We start from the raw sequence: 18831 nt of genomic DNA, 5'->3' as shown, positions 1-18831 counted from the left end.
CATTCCCAATTCTACATTATCTAATACAAAGCTTTAGTTTTTTGAATAAATGTTAGGGAATAAAGGCAACGACCGTAAAATACCAGCTTCGCTAATAGGTATATATCATCTATGGGATTCCTTCAAAGTAATATCTTTCCTCGTTCTTGTATCGAAGGATTCTAAGCACATCGTGTCAAAACTACTCCATCAGAAGAATTAATATCATTTCCTATTTGCTATTGTGCCAGGCTTATTAGAAAGCATACTCTAACATATAAATTTACCCATATATATCTGTTATTCGGGTCATCTATGGTGATAGCCTCACTGTCTTATCCAGAGAAGTACATGCGTGACATGGTGATTGGTATTCATATACAGGGCACCATTTTGCTCATACCTTAAAATCATTCGTTTTTGGAGTTACGGGCCTTTTCTGATTTCACTGCTAAATGTTCGGTAAGTTATCGGGGCTACAAGAGATTATCAATTCTTTACACAATAAGTATAGCTTGCATTATCAGTAAGGGTTAGCTTATATAATAATATATCTTGCTCACCACATACACTACAGTAATTTATCAATGAAATGATAACAGTGTGATAGATTCATGCAAAATATCAAAGGAAGGGTATCCGATTAATAAATAATCTACGCCGCTATTCTATATCATTATTCGCAAGTAGACGCATATTATTGATTTATTTCTCTGCATATTATAAGCACTAAACTATGTCTAATATTAGATATTAAAATTTTCTGTTTTTCCTTCAAAATTTTGGCGTAAGGAACTTCCATAGAGCATTATCAGTTGCAAATCAAAAGTAGACGATAATCACAAAACTATCACATAGCCAACATGTTACATACTGTATTTTCTTTATGTAGTTGAGATTAATATCTACATATGAATATCTGATGTCTGTCTTACAGTTGTACCACAGACTCAACTAGCCGAAGTTTTTTCTGATTTTCTTTATTTTACTTGATTTCTTCGACTCTTGACTCCACTCCATCGCTTTCATGCGAGTTCTCAAGTTGTTTTCGGTCAAACCTATCACCCATATAGCCTAAAATGGGCAAAAATAACATCACTATTGCACCAACTAAAGATACTATAAATCCTTTTCTGAACTTTGGAGCATCACTTGTAGGGTAGAATACAATGTTTGTCCAAACATTTATTGCCTGAGATACAGCATCAGAAAACCCAAGAACAAACGCCCTCTCTTCATTATCATGTCTACAGCTCCTGTTGGCCCAACCTGAGATTATAGCTTGATTTACTCCATCAAAGCCGATAATCAAAAAACATACCCAACGCCATCCATCAGGTATGTTCCATGCAGCAAGTGAAGAATAAGAAATTATAAATAGACATTGGGTTATTGTCAAAAAAGGATAAATAGAGAATGTGTCAGCAAGCCCTGCAAGCAAAAATTGTGCAATAATTCCAACGGCCGATTGAATAGTCGGATAATTATTAACTTGGGAAATTGAAAATCTCTCAGGAGAATTTGCCAGTAACCAAAGGGGGAATGCAGTTCCATCCGGTAAAGCCAAAACATTCAAGAAAACCCAAAAAGCAGTGAAATAATGTACGTGCCATCTTAAAAATACTCTCTTCACTAAGCTAAAATTCAATGCACCAGGCGTTGCAATTCCTGAAGTTTGAGTTCTTTCTTTAGCAAGCGTTAAGTCTTCGGCTGAAAGCCACCATAACTTCTTAACCTGATAAGGTGCGCCGGGAAAAATAAAAAATCCAAACAAAGCAATGGGTACAGTAAAAATACCATCAATAATGAAACCCCATTTCCAACCTGCTAATCCACCCTTTCCGCTTAACGTTTCATAAGCTGCTGATTGTAAATACCCAGAAAACATACCACCTAAACTAGAAGATATTGAAAAAACCATTACCCTACGATATATCTCATCTCTTTTATACCAAGACCCCAAAATATGCACGACTGTACAAAATATAGGGCCTTCTGCTAACCCAATCAAAAATCTCAAGGCAAACATATCACTCGAATTCCTGACAGCAGCCCCACAAAAAGTCAAAACACCCCATATTAGTTCCAAAGTAGGGAGCATGTAACGAGCCCAGGGCCTTGTGACAAATAACATTCCAAAGCACATAGAAACTATATAGCCAGCGGAATATAATGATTTGGCATAACTCAAGTCATCACCGGTAAATTCAATATCGTTTCTCATTCCAGATACATATGCATTAGTAATATTAGACTTGTCCAATGATTTTGTAAAATAAGAACAACAGACATAAGTGAGAATACAAAAATCCAACTTTAATAGTAATTTCTTCTCCTTTCCATCTAAATATGAGGGATACCATAAAAATAGACGAACAAAGCCATCATACCAATGTTTTACTATTCTTCTTTCTTCAGCATCTACGTTACCTGCTCTATTCTCAGATATGTCCAGTGAAGTATCGAGGATAGCATTTTCATAACCCAAACCGCCTTGTTTGCTCGATATTTCAGAATCGACTTTGACCTTTTCAACGTTGCTTTGAAAGTTATTTTCAACGCTCATGTTCTTGATTACTTATTGAAGAACTTCAATAGCTAATAATATTCAGAAAGTAGAAGATTTGTTCGTATATAACAATAAATAGAGCTCGTTTCTCCTTGACGTAAAACACTTCAGTGGCTTCAAAAGCACACAATTTCTACATGAAATGCTTCATTTCCAATGCATATCACATAAGAGAAGCAGCATATAGATTACAATAAAATGTGGCTCAATTTTCATCACATTCTATTAGCCTCTAAAATTTCCTGTAGACAGCTTTGACACAAATATATGCAGTACATACACAAAAAGTGGTACAATAGACATAAGCCCTACCGAAATAGATATTGTTTTCTGAAGCGCTCTTTTGATCATCCTCATCATTTCGAATATTGAGTATCCGGTTCTTGTGTTTGTTCATTGTTATTCCGGACTCTAGCATATAGTTCAGTATTTACACTTATACATCGGTTATTTGGATCATCTTGCGTTTCTGTCATCAGGGAATTACATGCATGCATGGTAGAGCAGTCTTTACTGCTCATCATTCGTTTGGGGTTACTCTGTCTTTACTCTTTTCGCACAGGAAGATACTCGACAAGTTATCGCGCTTATCATGAGAAATTCATCATGAGATATTCGAATTTTTACACAAAAAGTATATCTCCATTACATTTAGGGGGTGAATATTCTCGATGTTAAATTTCTTCCACCATTTATTCAGGGAAGTATGTTTAAACTTATTCCCTTAGTTGATTATTTTTTAATTATAGGAATATTCTTACAAGTTGTGGCGGGATATACTAATGTCGTTGATATCCCCGAAGGTACAGAAATTATTTCTTCATGCAGGGCGATTTCAGTCAATCCATTTTGTGATGGTGATTTTGATCAAGAACAAGCTAGTAGAAATATTCCATTAGCAAGCTTATCCGTGGAAAATGTAAAATGGGTTGGTGATGAGTTATATGAGATAACAATTCGTTTTCATCTGGACGTAGAAATGGATTTCAGCGGTCTTAACAAGTTATCAGTACATGGCTTATTAACACCTGATGACTATTTAGATGAAAAGATACTATATGAATATGACGCGAGTATTAACTTGATAGATGATCCTGCTGATTGGACACTTACATATGTCCTGAGAACACTGTCTATGGGAGATAAAGTTTGCCTGCAAACATTCGAAATACAATTCGCGTGGTGCTTGTGGCCATTGAACTCACAAGAATTTTGCTCCACTTGGCCTTATCGCACTGAATATGAATACATGGATGGCTGTCCTGCAAATAATCGTGATGGACCACAGTACTGCTGGCCCAAAGAATGCGACGAAGGTTAGTAGCTCTTATGTATCAAGTATAACAGAGCCAAGTAGTCCCGGAGCAACTGGTTCACAGATAAGCAATTCAGGATCAACTAGTTCCGGCACCAACAATATAGACCCAACTGACTCAAAAACTTTGAAGCCTGATCTGAGTATGAAGATTATAAGCTCTAGCCAGTCAGCTAATTCCGAGTTATCGAATGTCCTTTCCTCAAGCCCACCTTTTCTGATGGACTCAAGTACTGTATCGCTTGAATCTACCACTTCAATTTTTTCGGCCTCCAGCTACTCAGAATTCAACAGCCCTCCTTCCGGATCAACAGACGCAGAATTATCAACGTTCATTGTAACATCGAGTTTGCATGATGATATTTCATCCGGAAAGTTTTCTGGCTTGCCGGCACATGACGTTTCCTCTAAATTTCAAGAAACAGCGACCGAAACCACATTAGTGACAATTACATCATGTTCACATAATGTTTGTATGATTATTCCAACTACCGCTAAAGTTATTAAAAAAACTCAACATCAGCCAGTCCACACTACTTATTGTCCATTAACCACTACACAGAATGAAGCAATCTCTACTACTGCTACTACCACTAGTCATAATGGAGATGGTATTATTTCGTCAAGTCTAATCACTGACGGTGTTATCAGTGACTATTCTCATCATATTTTTGGTCAAGCGCTTTCGGATGATTTATTTAATATTACTTCAGCAGCAACTATGCCATTTGAAATCCAGAAAGTTTCATCCAATGAACATGGAAGTTTTCTTGTCAATGACGGATTGACAGCTAACATTCTCAGCTTTCAAGCCACTTCATCTGAAGACTTAACGAGACCTTTGTCTAGTATTGTTTACGCTGTTCCTTCGACATATAACTATACAGGTTCTGGAGCAATTCATAAACCTTGGTACATTTCATGCGTTTTCTCTTTAGTTATCCTTCTAACCATATAATGTGATAGATGTATATATAAAGTTGTATATGTGAAAGTTTAGATATATATACTACTATTAAATCAAAATAACTAAATCTTGCACCACTTGTAACAAATTAAGCAAATGGTAAATTCATTTGCAAAAACGTTAAAACTTTATTTTATATTTGACGAACATTATTAACTAAGTAATTTGATTTACAAAGTTGGTCTGCCTAGATTAGCTTTTTACAGCTTAATAAAAACTAACAATTTCAGTTGATATATAGCATATAATATGGAAAAAGAATTTAGTCTCTTCTAATCAAGAGTATGTTGAATATCTTGAATTAATTCTGTAACATCGTCCATATCAAAACCAACTATACCTTGGAGAAATTTAGGATAATCCGTGTTTTCATGGGCACCAGCTAATCCATTTATTCTATCAAGAACCTTATATTGAAGTCTATCAGAATTTGAATGAGCATAAACACCAACATCCACTGCGGTATGTTCATACGATGAAAACCTAATTTTGGCTCTAGAGGAAGTCAAATTTGCTAAAACTTCAGTATATTCTGGCTCTTCATTATTTTTAGTGTTCTTGACCCTTTCAATTTCCTCATTTGTATAATTGTAAATCCCTAAGCCCTTTTCAATAATTTCACTTTTAATAAATTTAGTAAATAAAGCATCATCATCAATATCCGAAAAGTTGTTTATTTCTTTACTTAAATATTCACCTGAGTGAGTAGCATTGATCAATGGTTGATAATCCTCCGCTTTTTCTGCATTCAATGATATACCACCAGTTTCATGATCAGAAATGGAAACAACAAGAGTTTCAACCTCAGAAGCATCTGCAAAATCTAAAACTTCTTTCCAGGCACTATCGTATTCAATAGTTTCTCTAACTGAGGCTGCTGCATCATTTGCATGACCTGCATGGTCGATCCTGGAACCTTCGATCATTAGAAAAAACCCTTTCTCAGAATCTTTAGTGGCTTCAGTTAAAGCAGTCAAAGCAACTTGAACTTGTTCATTTAATGACGGGTATACTGATTCATTACGATCGATTTTATATGGAATATCTTTGTCAGCAAATAACCCTAATAGTGGCAAAGTAACGTTGTTTCCACCATCTAATTCATCGAATTCTTGTCTGTTACCAGCATAGCTCCAAGTTCCATTATTTTGAATCTCTTCAATCAAGTTTCTCGAATCAGCTCTGCTGCCACCTTCAGAAGTATTCGGATAGAAATATGTTCTTCCACCTCCCATAACCAAATCGGGAATTCTTCCCAAAGGATGCTCACCAACTAGTTGTTCTGCAATTAAATCTTCATAAGACCTTGAATCTGAATGAGCATAGAATACTCCAGGGGTTGCATCGGTGATTTTTGTAGTTACAACAATTCCAACAGTATATCCTTCTATTTTCAACGCTTCACCCACATTTCCAATAGGGTTCCTATCAGGATCAACTCCAATGGCTTTGTTATAAGATTTCTTGCCGCATGCCAAAGCAGTACCTGCAGCTGCAGAATCTGTAATAAAAGAAGAATTGGATCTTGTTCTCAAACTGCCAATCAAGTAATCATCAAGGTTAAGAAGTGACGGTAATTCAAGACCATTTACAACAGCATTGTATTGTCTTGCCAAATCAAGTGTAGCAACCCCCATACCATCTGAAACCATCAAAATGATATTTTGCTTCTTGTTAGGTTCAACTGGTGCAGCGTTTGCAGTGAAGAACATAGATAGAGTTGCAATATAGGTTGCAAAGTTGGAAATTTTCATTTTTAATTATTGTTTTTTGCCTTCAAACATAATCTATTGAAGAAAATTAAATCACTTAAATACTAAATTGTACAGATTTATGATAAAATAGTTAGTTTAATCTAATCTTCCAAAATCCCCACGAGGATTGGGAAAAACCATACGCATGCAGAAAATTTTATTACCCTACAGATGGAGCAGAGACTAACTGCAACGTTTTTAACAATACGAAGGAGTATAATGCACTTACAAAGTAAAACTATACCAAGAAATATAGTTACCTAGATTGTAACCTACATTTCTTGGCATAGTAAATAGTACCAATTAATAATAAGTCAAAATACTTGTTGCGCGCCTCCTCACAGGCTTCTAACCCAGTGAGTGCAAACCGTGAGAGGATCAAGAGTGAACACAGACAGCTGTATAGTATATGTTTGTCAGACAAGGAATATAAATAATCAAGGAAGACATTCTTAGTTGATAACTATATAGACGTATATATCAAGTAGATAGTGAGCTTAATGGACTCTGAAGAGAAGAGATATCATGTAGGTGACTATTTGCTGCAACCTGCCATATTCAAATGCGAGCACCAAATAATTTAAATAGAGAAAAAGTCCTGTAATGCCACAATTACAACATTGTCATTAAACTGATCACTTGAATATCCCAATTCAATTTCAAAAACGACATTTGTCAGGCCAAGGAAGGCTTCTCTCAAACTTTCAGTATCACCGTCGTATAAGTATCTTATGAAGGTAAAATCGATTATTATTCTGCTACCATTTCCAAATCCAGCGACTAATACGAGCATTTTTCAATTTTCCAATAGTCCTCCAGTAAGAAACAGCAATCTAGATGTTACTGAACTAAGGTAAATTGTTTGATCGGAGCCAATAGAAAATTCTGCATCGGAAACATCTGGAAGCAACTGTGCAGTCACACTAACTTCTACATTAATACAACCAGATCCATCATTGAAGAGCTTTGAGCATAAGAAACTCCTTCCAGAAATTTGACCATTATTTTCAGGAGATAAAAGTCTGCCTGATCCAATGACCAGGGCTAGCGCCACAATGGAGGCAACAACATTTTCTTGTTCGAAATATATCAAGCCGTCGTTTTGCAAATCGGTAACAGAAGGGAGAAGCAAATTTTCAGCGCTTCCGAACCACATGTCACCTGTGTTTTGAAACTTCCTACACTGGCTGAATGGTAAGTTGCGACATTCGCGTCTAACGCATTGAATGCTAATTCCCGAGAATTGTTTATTGTACCACTAGCACGTGCGACAGCTGCAGAGACCATTTGTACTTGTAACATAGAATTTGAGTAACATTAGACTACTATTCTCTAATATTCGTAATCTCGATTGAAAATGTGTTCGATTATTATTAAATTCAAGGTCAGCTGTCATCTTCCTGCGTTCCGCAATATTATCCAAACTGACTAAGTATGTACATTTTTCTCCTACGCTTTCACACTTTTTCTTCCTTCTTTTGCCCTCCAAACACCTTTCTTTCTTGAATCGGTGAGTAATAAACATATCTAATTAGCTTACCCTAAGGCAGAATTTTGGTAATGTCAAAATTGGCTGATTTAGTGCGTCTCCGGTATATATATATGATTTTTATCCTATCTAATCGCAGAAAATTCTTGGATGAAATTGGAATTAAATTTTGCATGTCAATTATTTCATTTAAGTTTTCAAACTAATACATGACCACAGTTAAAGGACCCTGAATTTTATTAGGTCGCACACATAGACGACGTAGTAAATGAATTTCATGGCACTGAGCGTTTATATAAACAAAAGGCACTCTGCAACATGGAATCTAAACAGTGCGTATTCCATGCTCCTTCTCGATATGATTATTGATACTGGTCCGCGCGCAATGCGCGTAACATAAACCACATGCATTAAGAGTAACTTCCTTGACCCCGGGAATTTTGGAGTCTCTATACCAATAACTCTCTTCCTTAAAAAATGGATTCTTGAACGGGTTTCTAAGTACGTCTTGATCTCCCGAAGTATTTCGCGTCGCTTTTGGAAGTCATTAACCAACTTGGCAAGTATTTATCAGAAAATTTACCGGCGATAACATTAAAGAGTCTTCCATCAGCAGCTACTACTGACGTACCCTCTATAGCTACGATCCGTATTCACTACGAGTCCATTTGCTTATCTATTGCATCAGGTTCCCTTTTGAACAAACCACGAAAACTTTCTCTTCATATATCGCGCGCGTTGCAATTTAACCAAAAGCGATAACTCGCATGAGATCAACATACTAAATACCAAATTGAAGCAGTCATCACAAAATGGTCTATTCATGATGTAATCATGCCTGAACCGTACATATTGCAATTTTCAGCTGGTTTCATTAACACATTTTTTTTTTCATCATTTTTATTTAATACTACTTTCTGCATGAGCGGTCGAAGAAAATAATCTTTCTCAAAAGATGACAAAATTTGAGAACTTTATTCAAAGAAGACCTCAACACTTACTGGCTACAACTAAGGGCTAAGTTTCTATACCTTACGATTCCTGGGACCCTGAATTGTCTAAATTTCTAGTCTCAAGAGTTAAGAGTCTTCGGGTGGGTATAGACTATTTTTCCTCCATAGTAAAATTAAATTTTTGGCCCTATCGCGGATTTTGTATGCGATTTGCCGCAGAAAAATTTATTCAGATGTAAGCGATGCAAAACAAGACTTTTTACCTAATAATATTCAGTTGCAGTATAAGGAAGTTCACTGAAAATTGGAAATTTAAATAATTTGTTAGGGCATGTACTAGTTATAGTATATAGTATCACATGTTTGTTGTAGGTTTAGATACTGATTCAAGAGCTTACTTCGCTAGTGCAACAATGGTTATTGCTATACCTTCTGGTATCAAAATCTTCTCATGACTGAAATGTTCCTTTAGTAAGAACATTTTAATGTCCCCCGAAGGCGGGTATCCCCACTTCGCGGGAATTAGCTTGGTCAAACATTATTTATACTATATCCGGTATTACCGGGCATACTCTGTATTTACAGGGCATTTGTTTTATATTAATTTTATTTAATTAAATTACCTTACAAAGGTATAGATATTATAATATATAAAAATGTGCGTCTAGATATATATATATATTCTACTTATTCTACTATAAACGATACTTAGCGAAACCTTCTTCTGAGAAAAAAAAAAAAGCGAGCACTTTCGTAAAACTTGTGAGCTCTTACGTAAGAAGCGAAAGATGTGGAAAATAACCTCCATAGTATGGGTGTCTCCAAGAAATAATTCATTCCTTAACTTAGATTGCTTATTATAAACAAAATTTCATGAAGCCTTCTTTTTTGTTTTGAAGGTAAAGAAAAGATTTAATTCTTTAGAGGCATAAGTTTCAAAGAAAAGCTGCTAACCACTCTCAAAGATCATATACATTCCTAATACATTCTTTCATTTCTTTCGGATCCCCTTTCATTCTGGGAGCATTCTCATTTTCAACAGTCGATGTTAGCTTTTCCTTCCAACTCCATTTTCTAATTAGCTCTGTTTCTAACCTTCCTTCGATAAAATCAACTACTTTGTCACCTATTATTGGAACAAACTTCCAAGCATGGGCAGAGCCACCCGTAGCAACCAAAACGTTTTCAGCCTCAGGATAATAGTCAATTATAAAATTAGAGGTTGTAGTCTGCGTTAACCAGCATAGTTTGGTCCTATCGAATGGTAATTCGCACAAAGAAGGCATTATTTCTTTCAAATTTCCTCTAATCTCAATTTCTGCTTCTTCTGGAATCCAATCTTTTGGACTATCAATAATGGTTCGGGGAACTGAAATTTCTTGTTTTACTCGGGAGAACGGGCTCGGCGATTCAATAGCGACTGTATTTTTGTAGCCAGCTGATCTCCTCAAGACTTTAATTTCTCCATTATATGGAGGGAAGATATTTATTCCTGTTGAAAGGTTTGTGGTTATTGACATTTGCTTCCATTCCTTTTCCATTGAGGGAGTCACTTTGAACCAAACTACTTCAATAGCGCTAGACTTAGAAATATTATCTAAGTTAACTAGCTTACAGCTCCAAGCACCAGCTGCAACAATAACTAAGTCGGCTGAAATCTTGTCTCCATTTTTCAATAAGACACCTTTCACTTTCTTCGTATTCTTGAAGTAGTCTATCTTTTCGACCTCTTGAAATCTAAAATTAACGTTTGGAAAATTTCTTGCACGCTCATAATATACTTTTATGCTTGCTCTAGCATCAATAAAGCCATTCACACGGTTAGTGTATCCTTTGTTCCACTTTTTTGGTCCTCCTAATTCAGTTGTTTCTACCGAATTAGGACTCCTATTATGAATGCTTCGGAAAACATCTTCGGCAGAGTCGTAATAATCCATCTTCCCCTCCTCCCTTTCATTGACTTTTTCAGCGGAACTCTTGCTACTTAAGAATATATCTTCCCAAGTATCGTGGTTTCCATCGTAAACAAAAGTCATTCCCTGCTGATGGAAAAGTTTAGAAATCATAGGGTCTGCCTTAATTAAATTCATTGACTCATGGGCCAATCTGCAGTAGGTTTCATCTTTATAATCAAATCGAATACACCTAGTTGTATCTACTGAGCTTCCGTCGGGTACCGGCGGCTCAAATCTGTCGACAACATGAATTGTGCGATTTGCATATCTTTCTGCTAACGCGATCGCAGTTGATAAGCCAAAAATACCAGCACCAACAATAATAATATCCTTGGTAGATTCCATCGCTTCCGGCTTGTTTTTCGAAAAAAAATACGAAACATAAAAGAGATCGCTCCAACTAATATTTAAACGTTTCAACTATTTTACAACTAATGAGCCAGATAAATGCTGGTACTGATAGTGTTGTCATATCGGAGCGCCATAATTACCTAAAGGGGTAATTGAGCGAAAAGCGTCCCCGATAAGATACTGGATAAGTTAAGCAAAAAACTCAGCAGACGATACTAAAACCTGACATTCTGAGGTCTGGGACAATCTATGTGCATACAATTCTTACGGACAATAATCGAGAGCTAAATTCTATCATCACCAAGATGACTTGAATTATGCAAATCTACCATACACTTTTATTTAAATAACTCTCCCATATGTATATTTAGTTCAAAAAAAAAAAATCCAGTAATGTATTATCAGCACCCTTAAAATAATTCAGCGAGTCGACGTTATCGTTTTTCACACATCAAAATTTTGAAAAAAAACACTCAAGACAAAATACTAGGAATAAGCAAATGTTTTTGAAGCTACAAAACATAGTAATTAATAAATAGGAACATTTCTTGAAAAACAAAAGTGAAATTATATACGTATGTGACTGTTAAGGTCTAGAAACGTTTACAAATGTGGAGCCATCTTGTTGAATATATAGTCTTCAGGGGATGACATCAATTGTCTTTTGTATACTCTTGCCCCATTTAATCCTTCCCTTAGGCCGTTTGGATCTTTTTCATAATCTTTAGCATTTCTCCAGGCAAACAATTTTGTGTAGAAATTTTCACGTCCTTCAATCTTATCTACAAGAAATTGGCCTAGCACGGGTAGCATCTTGAATGCATGACCCGAGCCTCCACAAGCAACAAATAAACCTTTTTTGTTTGGGACATAATCATAAATATAGTCATTGTTAATCGTATCGGTGTACCATAAAATCCTACTTTCCCATTTTAAATCAATCAAATCTGGGAAAAATGTCTGAAGCCATTCCCTCACTTGATAAACAATATGTCGAGGCAAAGCCTCAAAAGGCGGATTACTATTTGATGTCTTTGGTATTGAGACAACTCTTCCATTCGCCAATTTCTCTGGATTTGTATACTTTGTTTGTCTCACAATAATCTTTAGGATGCCTTCGGGCTCGATCACTGGAAAAATAAACATGCCAGCCAAATAGTCATGCTCCCTTGAATGTCCACTTTTCCAGCCAATAATAGGAAAATTCTTAGAGGAATACTTAACTTTCAAGTCCTTACGACTATCAGGTATTTTGCAAATTAGAATATTTCCACCTGTCCCCTCGTTTATACCGTCCAACTCTGGGACGAGAGACGTTGACCACGGACCACAGTTAATTACTACCAACTCAGCCTCATGCTTCTTTCCATCTCGAGTAACTATCCCCCCAACTATTTTGTTGCTTATCATTACGTATTCTTTGAAAGTACCTTTATCTCCTCCCATGATAAAGCGAACACCCATTGACTTGCAAAGGTAAGCAGCATATTGTAAACATCTAGATGCATATAACATCCCAGATGTGGAGTCGAATACACCTTCCAAATCAGGAATTTTTGACTGCAAATCTAATGCAAACTGAACTTTTGGGCCGTAGCCCTGAGCTTTAGCCCTTTTAAGATCGTTCTTATCGTTGATATCAAAACGTAAAGGACCAAGTCCTTCTCTAGCAAAATTATCTCTTGATGCTAACTCTTCCCACCCAACCTGGTCATCTAGCCTCAACATACCACATAGATCCAACAAACGCAAGCCAGTAAACTCTTTGACTTCCGATTCTGGGAGTAATTGTATTTTACGATCCCATTCCTGCCATATTTCGAAAGCTCGAAATGCGAGCTCTTGATAATGCTTCTTTTCTGCATATTGGGCTCTGAAAATCTTGTTTATATCAGCGGAAGCAGTATCTGCGCCCTCAAGTAATGTATAGTGGTTTGCTCCGAAGTCTAATCTGTCAAATACTGTGACATTTTTGTAACCACTCTTCGCAAGATGCAAAGCGTTGGACAAACCGAAAACACCAGCTCCGACTAAAATGATCTTGGAATCCTTGTTAAGTGTCATACTTTCTAATTTCGTTTTTCTTCTGTTATCTATTTTGAAATAATATATAGATTACAAAAAAGTGAATTAAAGCAGGTTAATCTGTGGATATTTATTACCCATAAATCCCTGTAGGCTCCAACCGTTATCGCGCGCTATTGTCGTCATTTTTGACAGAGTAGGAAATATTGCGACAAAGTCTTCCGTCGCTAAATGATTTCTTATCTAACTGCAGATCCGATCTGAAGCTTTATCACTGACACGAAAAAGACGTATAAAGGCTCCTGGGACTCACTAGTTCAAAAATATGGTAATCTCTCTTGAACCTAAGGTATCTGAAGAATGTCAATGGATACCACTGAAAAATTGAACACTTATGTTCAAGTAACTCATTTCCTGTCAAAGGAAGAATTAAAGAATATCGATGAAGCTTTTAAGTTTAGTTTAGAGACTGAATGTATGGATTTAGATCCGTCAAAAGAAAAGAAATTGGTCAAAAAAATTGATATGTTTATTTTACCTATAATGTGTATATTGATGTCTTGTCAGCTTATGGATAAATCTACAAACTCTTATGCATCTATTGTTGGATTAAGAACTGATTTAAACATGACATCTCAAGAATATTCTTGGGTAGGGAGCTCGTTTTATCTTGGATATTTGTTCTCCGAGTATCCTGCCAATATGCTTTTGCAAAGATTTCCACTTTCAAAAACCTTGGCACTAGCCGTTGTATGCTGGGGAATTATTATCTGTTGTCACGGAGCTTGTCAATCATCAGCAAGTTTCTTACTTTGTCGTACCTTATTGGGCATATTTGAGGCCTTTATGGATCCTGCATATATGCTTATGACATCTCAATGGTACCGTAAGGAAGAACAATATATCAGATGTGGAATTTGGCTTGGTTTACAAGGTTTCGGTACAATGCTAGGTTCTGGTTTAGCCTATGGGGTCTACAAACATGAAACTTTGTTCCACTTTGCTCCATGGAGACTACTTTTCGTTGTTACTGGAGTAATCACTATTGTTTTTGGTTTAGTCTCCTTCATTCACGTGCCAGATATCCCAACTAAAGCTTGGTTCTTGAATGAAGAGGAAAAGAAGTATGCAGTTGAGAGAATTAGAAAAAATAAGACTGGGTTTGGTAGTAAGGTTTATAAACCTACACAGTTTAAGGAAGCGCTTACCGACCCATGTATCTATTTGTTCTTTTTTTATATGTGTGGATATGGTATTACAAATGGTTCAATTGGGAATTTCGGCTCAATTTTATTAAATGAAGAATTTGAATTTCCTACAGGCCAAGCGCTACTTTTGAATATGGTAGGCAGTGGAGTGGATATAGTTTTTCCGTTGTTCTTTGCATACGTGAACAAAATTTTAATTCCAAGCAGGTTAGCAACGAGTTTCCTCATAAACAGTATAATTTATATTGGAATATGCTTGATAGCATTTGCGCCACAAAAAGGAGCAAAGTTAACAGGATACTTCGTTAGCTTTTTAACTACTGCGAGCTGGGCTTGTATGAGCTCTGTTGTTTCTTCGAATGTCGCTGGTCATACAAAGAAGATTACCGCCAACACTACTTTCTTGATTGGGTTTTGTGTTGGTAACATTATTGGTCCACAAGCTTTCATAGGAAGTGAAGCTCCCATTTATATTACTGCTAAAAGAGTAATGGCTGGTACCTATGTGTTAACCGTTGTCAGCGCAGGTTCGCTACTCGTTATCTATTACCTCAGAAATAAGAAGAAAGACCAATTGCAAGGTACGAGCAATTCTGAAGATAACGCACATTTGTCTTTCGGAGATCTAACTGATCAAGAAAACCCATCTTTTAGATACGTTCTCTAATACAACAAAATATATGTGTGTAGTTTCTATTCATATTTGCTATTTCAAAAGTTTTGTATCTCATGCAACGTGGTACAATTATGTCATTATTCATGATGTGATCACATCAAGCAATATTGCTATGAAAGCCGAATTAAAAAAGATACCCGATGACTCAACAAGTTAAGGAAATATAAGAGCAATTTGCAGCAGAAAGTGAAATCCAGTCAAGAAAAAGAGTACCATCTCTATTTAAATTCCAAACCTTTTGAAGTAACTCAATAGATGTTTTTATCATTTTTCGCTTCGTTTTTACTAGTAGCTGATTTAATTTATCAATATACCAATCTCTAACATCCTTCGAAATCAAATCAACCCCTAGACAAAATAGTGGCAATATCATAACAGTCATGCTGTTTACTTCATGTTCATGTATTGATTTGAAAACATCAAACACACTTTCGGCTTTTATTAGTAGTTCTTTAACCAACAAAATAGTCTTCGGTGACCCAGAAGCTTGGTGATAGACCATCTGATATATATATAATTTGGAGACATTCAACGCGAAAGTCATTTGTATTTCGTGGCAACGAGAAGTGTTATTCAAATGGGTTTCCTTGCATCGTATACTTATATGTTTTTCTAATTTTTCAGCATTCTGAAGGACTCTGATCAAGTTCGCTGAGCTCACAGATTTATACTTCATAAAATGCTCTGGAGTCCAAAAATGTTTATTTCTGTTTGCATCAAGAGACACTGACATTAAACTTTGAAGAGATGATATATGTCCATAAATTTCAATCACCTCTTTTAATTCATTCAAGGTAAGAGAAGATTTATAATTGAAGTTATCAAAGAACTGAAACTGGTTATTGGTACTCATGGAAGACAGGAAATCTTTAAAACTGAGTGCATCCCCATTATTGCTGTCCAAACTCTGAATTGATATCCCGGTTGATAAGCTCATAGTTAGCAACTTCAATAAACAAAGACCAGTGATATTTGAAGATATCCTTTTGACACCACCTCTCAATGCTATCATGCTCAAAGATAGTTTTTGTAATTTTCTCCATAATGGTCCATTAGCCCCATTGATCAATTCTATTGTGAGTAACAATAAAACACACAACAAAGAGTGGTCGCAGCAAACAGAGGAATAGTAATTGAGGCGATCTTTTAATTCCTCCAAAACTTGAACATGCAAAGCATGCATCTCATTCTCCTTTTCCAATAGCTCAGGAGAATCCCCATTAAGTAAATCATAAAATGATAAAACTAAGACACATTTAAGAACAGTTATATTGCCAATAATTAATGGAAGACACACCCTTAGAATACTAATTTTTGAATCTTCAAATTTTTGGTTTCCGCAAGAGACGACACGGTAATGGTTAAATAAGTACTCCGAGAATTTTCCACTTATTGATTCTGGTAAATTAACGAACTTCGTGTGTTTTATCTCTCTCGAAATAGATGCCTCTGCTACATATAAGACATTTCGTAGGCTCGTTGTATTCACTTCAAGATTTACGTCGTCTAATAAAATACCCAGAACTCTAGAGGCTTTTGCGATCGAGTATTTTCTGCCCTCTCTATTCTTGGAGATTATATTTTTGGGCAAATGATCTATCGCATTTATAATACTCCTTTCTAACTCCTTTTCGTCGTTACAAGCATCTGCTTTGACTAAGTCAACTCTTTTACTTGAAAGCAAAAAATCGAATAGGGAGATTGAATGACCAGCTATGGTATCATGGTTCCAAGCGTTAACCACTTTGGTATCTTCCTGAAGCAAAGGCGATCCAATTGTAGTAGTTATTGATCTCAAGGGAACAAAAATGAGTGGTATACCGATAGAAGTAATAACAGTGGAAAATTGTCTTTTCGAGTTTACTTCTTTTCTTTTCGGAACCTTTTTCATTAGTTCATTTTTAAAAGGCGACTCTTTGACGCCTTGAAATTGACATTCTTTTCCTGTTTTCTCACAGTATGTACATTTTTCTCCTACGCTTTCACACTTTTTCTTCCTTCTTTTGCACTCCAAACACCTTTCTTTCTTGAATCGGTGAGTAATAAACATATCTAATTAGCTTACCCTAAGGCAGAATTTTGGTAATGTCAAAATTGGCTGATTTAGTGCGTCTCCGGTATATATATATGATTTATATCTTATCTAATCGCAGAAAATTCATAGATAACAGGTCATGACGGTTATTGTGACACAAAATGCTTCGTGCTATCCCAGATTATTTATGTATCCATGTGCTGTTAAACCTAATGATAATGTTAAATTCATTAAACTAAATGATGTAAATATAGGTCAAGGAGAAGGACCTACTAAGTGGAAAGGATGTAATTGAATATAACCTCATGTATTATTAGTCATAATCTTGATTATTAAAATATACCTATATAAATAAAAAGATTAAGGAATGAGTAAGACTGGGATCGAGAATTAAATTTTGCATGTCAGTTATTTCATTTAGAGAAGAAAAGCACATTTTCTTGTAATTGCACATTAGGAACGAAGTCGTTTATGGTTGTTCGCTCTGTTGGAATATTTTATCTATCTTATTTGCTGCTGAGCTAAATATTTTCAAATGCATTTGTGCTTTTCATATTGTAACCATTCAATGCCACAGCATATGAATCTCCAACTTGAGACTAGACAGACGAATCAAGCATTAACATGTGCAAACTATGTGATCGATTAAATAATTCGTTAAATTCGAATGTAAATCAGAACTATTATTGTCGTTTGACACAACCATAACTTGCAATCTGTTATTTCTAATGTGTCGCACACTACGTTTTGCAGGATACGCTATGTGGGATCGTCATGCTATTTAGTCAATAACTATAAAGTATAGTAGTCCCCTTGGAATTCAGCATATCAGAATTGTCTTATAGAATATATGTCTTCTTCCATCGTCTACATCAGCATCTTTCTGGCTATCAACTACGATCTTACTAAACTCGTCAATCTTGGTAATAAAAAGATTTCATCGTGGATGTTCGCATTTCAATAACCTCACAAAATGTAATTATTTCCTAGATGAAACTTGAAACAAGTCTTCTATGCTAACTTTAATTAATCTGCTATAAAATGAGGAGGTCCCATATGAAAGAATAATGAAAGCTTTTGTTGGGTTTAATTTAATCACGATGAATAACACTTTTCCTAATAGTATTAGGAGATATATCTTGCAACGCGGCGGTGAATATATGGATGTGAATATTGATGTTGATGCTGATATTGATCTATATGAGATTACCAAATTCAACTATAGGACATTATTCGATAAGAGTCAGAATGTGAACTATCGAGAGATTTAAGGAAAAAAATTATTCCGAATTTAGGAATTTTCCCGTAGATGATTATGTAGTAGCTATCGATCTTGGAGTTCAGGATAAGGGATAACTCTATTTAATTGAATATATTTTTAATGAGATCCAAATGAAGGAAATACTAAGACACATAACTTTTATTTTTTTGTCAATTATACTAAAACAGGATATTTTTATAGTATCAAAGCAACATCTTTAAATGTTACGATATTACAAAGAAAACTAGTGAGATTGTCTATTTAAGCCTTTGAAGGAATTTTTAAAAACGAAAA

General features: G+C 35.6%; 8 protein-coding genes across 8 annotated transcripts; 1 reads left to right on the top strand and 7 right to left on the bottom strand. All coding sequences in view use genetic code 12, as the record gives it.

Moving 5' to 3' along the window:
• Positions 1–964: 964 nt before the first annotated feature.
• On the bottom strand, positions 965–2545 carry DEHA2F00528g (DEHA2F00528p; the record flags this gene model as incomplete). Its single annotated transcript, XM_460382.1, has 1 exon — positions 965–2545. One exon carries the CDS (start codon positions 2543–2545, stop codon positions 965–967), a length of 1581 nt encoding a protein of 526 aa, XP_460382.2.
• A 2557-nt stretch (positions 2546–5102) lies between these two features.
• DEHA2F00462g (DEHA2F00462p) lies at positions 5103–6584 on the bottom strand (the record flags this gene model as incomplete). The annotated part of the gene is made up of 1 exon (XM_460381.2): positions 5103–6584. The coding sequence occupies one exon, from the start codon at positions 6582–6584 to the stop codon at positions 5103–5105; it is 1482 nt and encodes a 493-aa protein (XP_460381.2).
• Positions 6585–7164: 580 nt separating this feature from the next.
• On the bottom strand, positions 7165–7377 carry DEHA2F00440g (DEHA2F00440p; the record flags this gene model as incomplete). The annotated part of the gene is made up of 1 exon (XM_460380.1): positions 7165–7377. The coding sequence occupies one exon, from the start codon at positions 7375–7377 to the stop codon at positions 7165–7167; it is 213 nt and encodes a 70-aa protein (XP_460380.2).
• Positions 7378–7380: 3 nt separating this feature from the next.
• On the bottom strand, positions 7381–7740 carry DEHA2F00418g (DEHA2F00418p; the record flags this gene model as incomplete). Its single annotated transcript, XM_460379.1, has 1 exon — positions 7381–7740. One exon carries the CDS (start codon positions 7738–7740, stop codon positions 7381–7383), a length of 360 nt encoding a protein of 119 aa, XP_460379.2.
• A 2245-nt stretch (positions 7741–9985) lies between these two features.
• DEHA2F00396g (DEHA2F00396p) lies at positions 9986–11326 on the bottom strand (the record flags this gene model as incomplete). Its single annotated transcript, XM_460378.1, has 1 exon — positions 9986–11326. The coding sequence occupies one exon, from the start codon at positions 11324–11326 to the stop codon at positions 9986–9988; it is 1341 nt and encodes a 446-aa protein (XP_460378.1).
• A 609-nt stretch (positions 11327–11935) lies between these two features.
• DEHA2F00374g (DEHA2F00374p) lies at positions 11936–13396 on the bottom strand (the record flags this gene model as incomplete). Its single annotated transcript, XM_460377.1, has 1 exon — positions 11936–13396. One exon carries the CDS (start codon positions 13394–13396, stop codon positions 11936–11938), a length of 1461 nt encoding a protein of 486 aa, XP_460377.1.
• Positions 13397–13717: 321 nt separating this feature from the next.
• Positions 13718–15232, top strand: DEHA2F00352g (DEHA2F00352p; the record flags this gene model as incomplete). Its single annotated transcript, XM_460376.1, has 1 exon — positions 13718–15232. The coding sequence occupies one exon, from the start codon at positions 13718–13720 to the stop codon at positions 15230–15232; it is 1515 nt and encodes a 504-aa protein (XP_460376.2).
• Positions 15233–15386: 154 nt separating this feature from the next.
• On the bottom strand, positions 15387–17132 carry DEHA2F00330g (DEHA2F00330p; the record flags this gene model as incomplete). Its single annotated transcript, XM_460375.1, has 1 exon — positions 15387–17132. One exon carries the CDS (start codon positions 17130–17132, stop codon positions 15387–15389), a length of 1746 nt encoding a protein of 581 aa, XP_460375.2.
• Positions 17133–18831: the final 1699 nt, after the last annotated feature.

The sequence above is a fragment of the Debaryomyces hansenii genome (assembly GCF_000006445.2).
Source record: "Debaryomyces hansenii CBS767 chromosome F complete sequence".
NCBI classification, from domain to species: domain Eukaryota; kingdom Fungi; phylum Ascomycota; class Pichiomycetes; order Serinales; family Debaryomycetaceae; genus Debaryomyces; species Debaryomyces hansenii.
The sequence above is the reverse complement of the archived record's forward strand: the minus strand, read 5'-3'. Positions and strand labels throughout refer to the sequence as shown.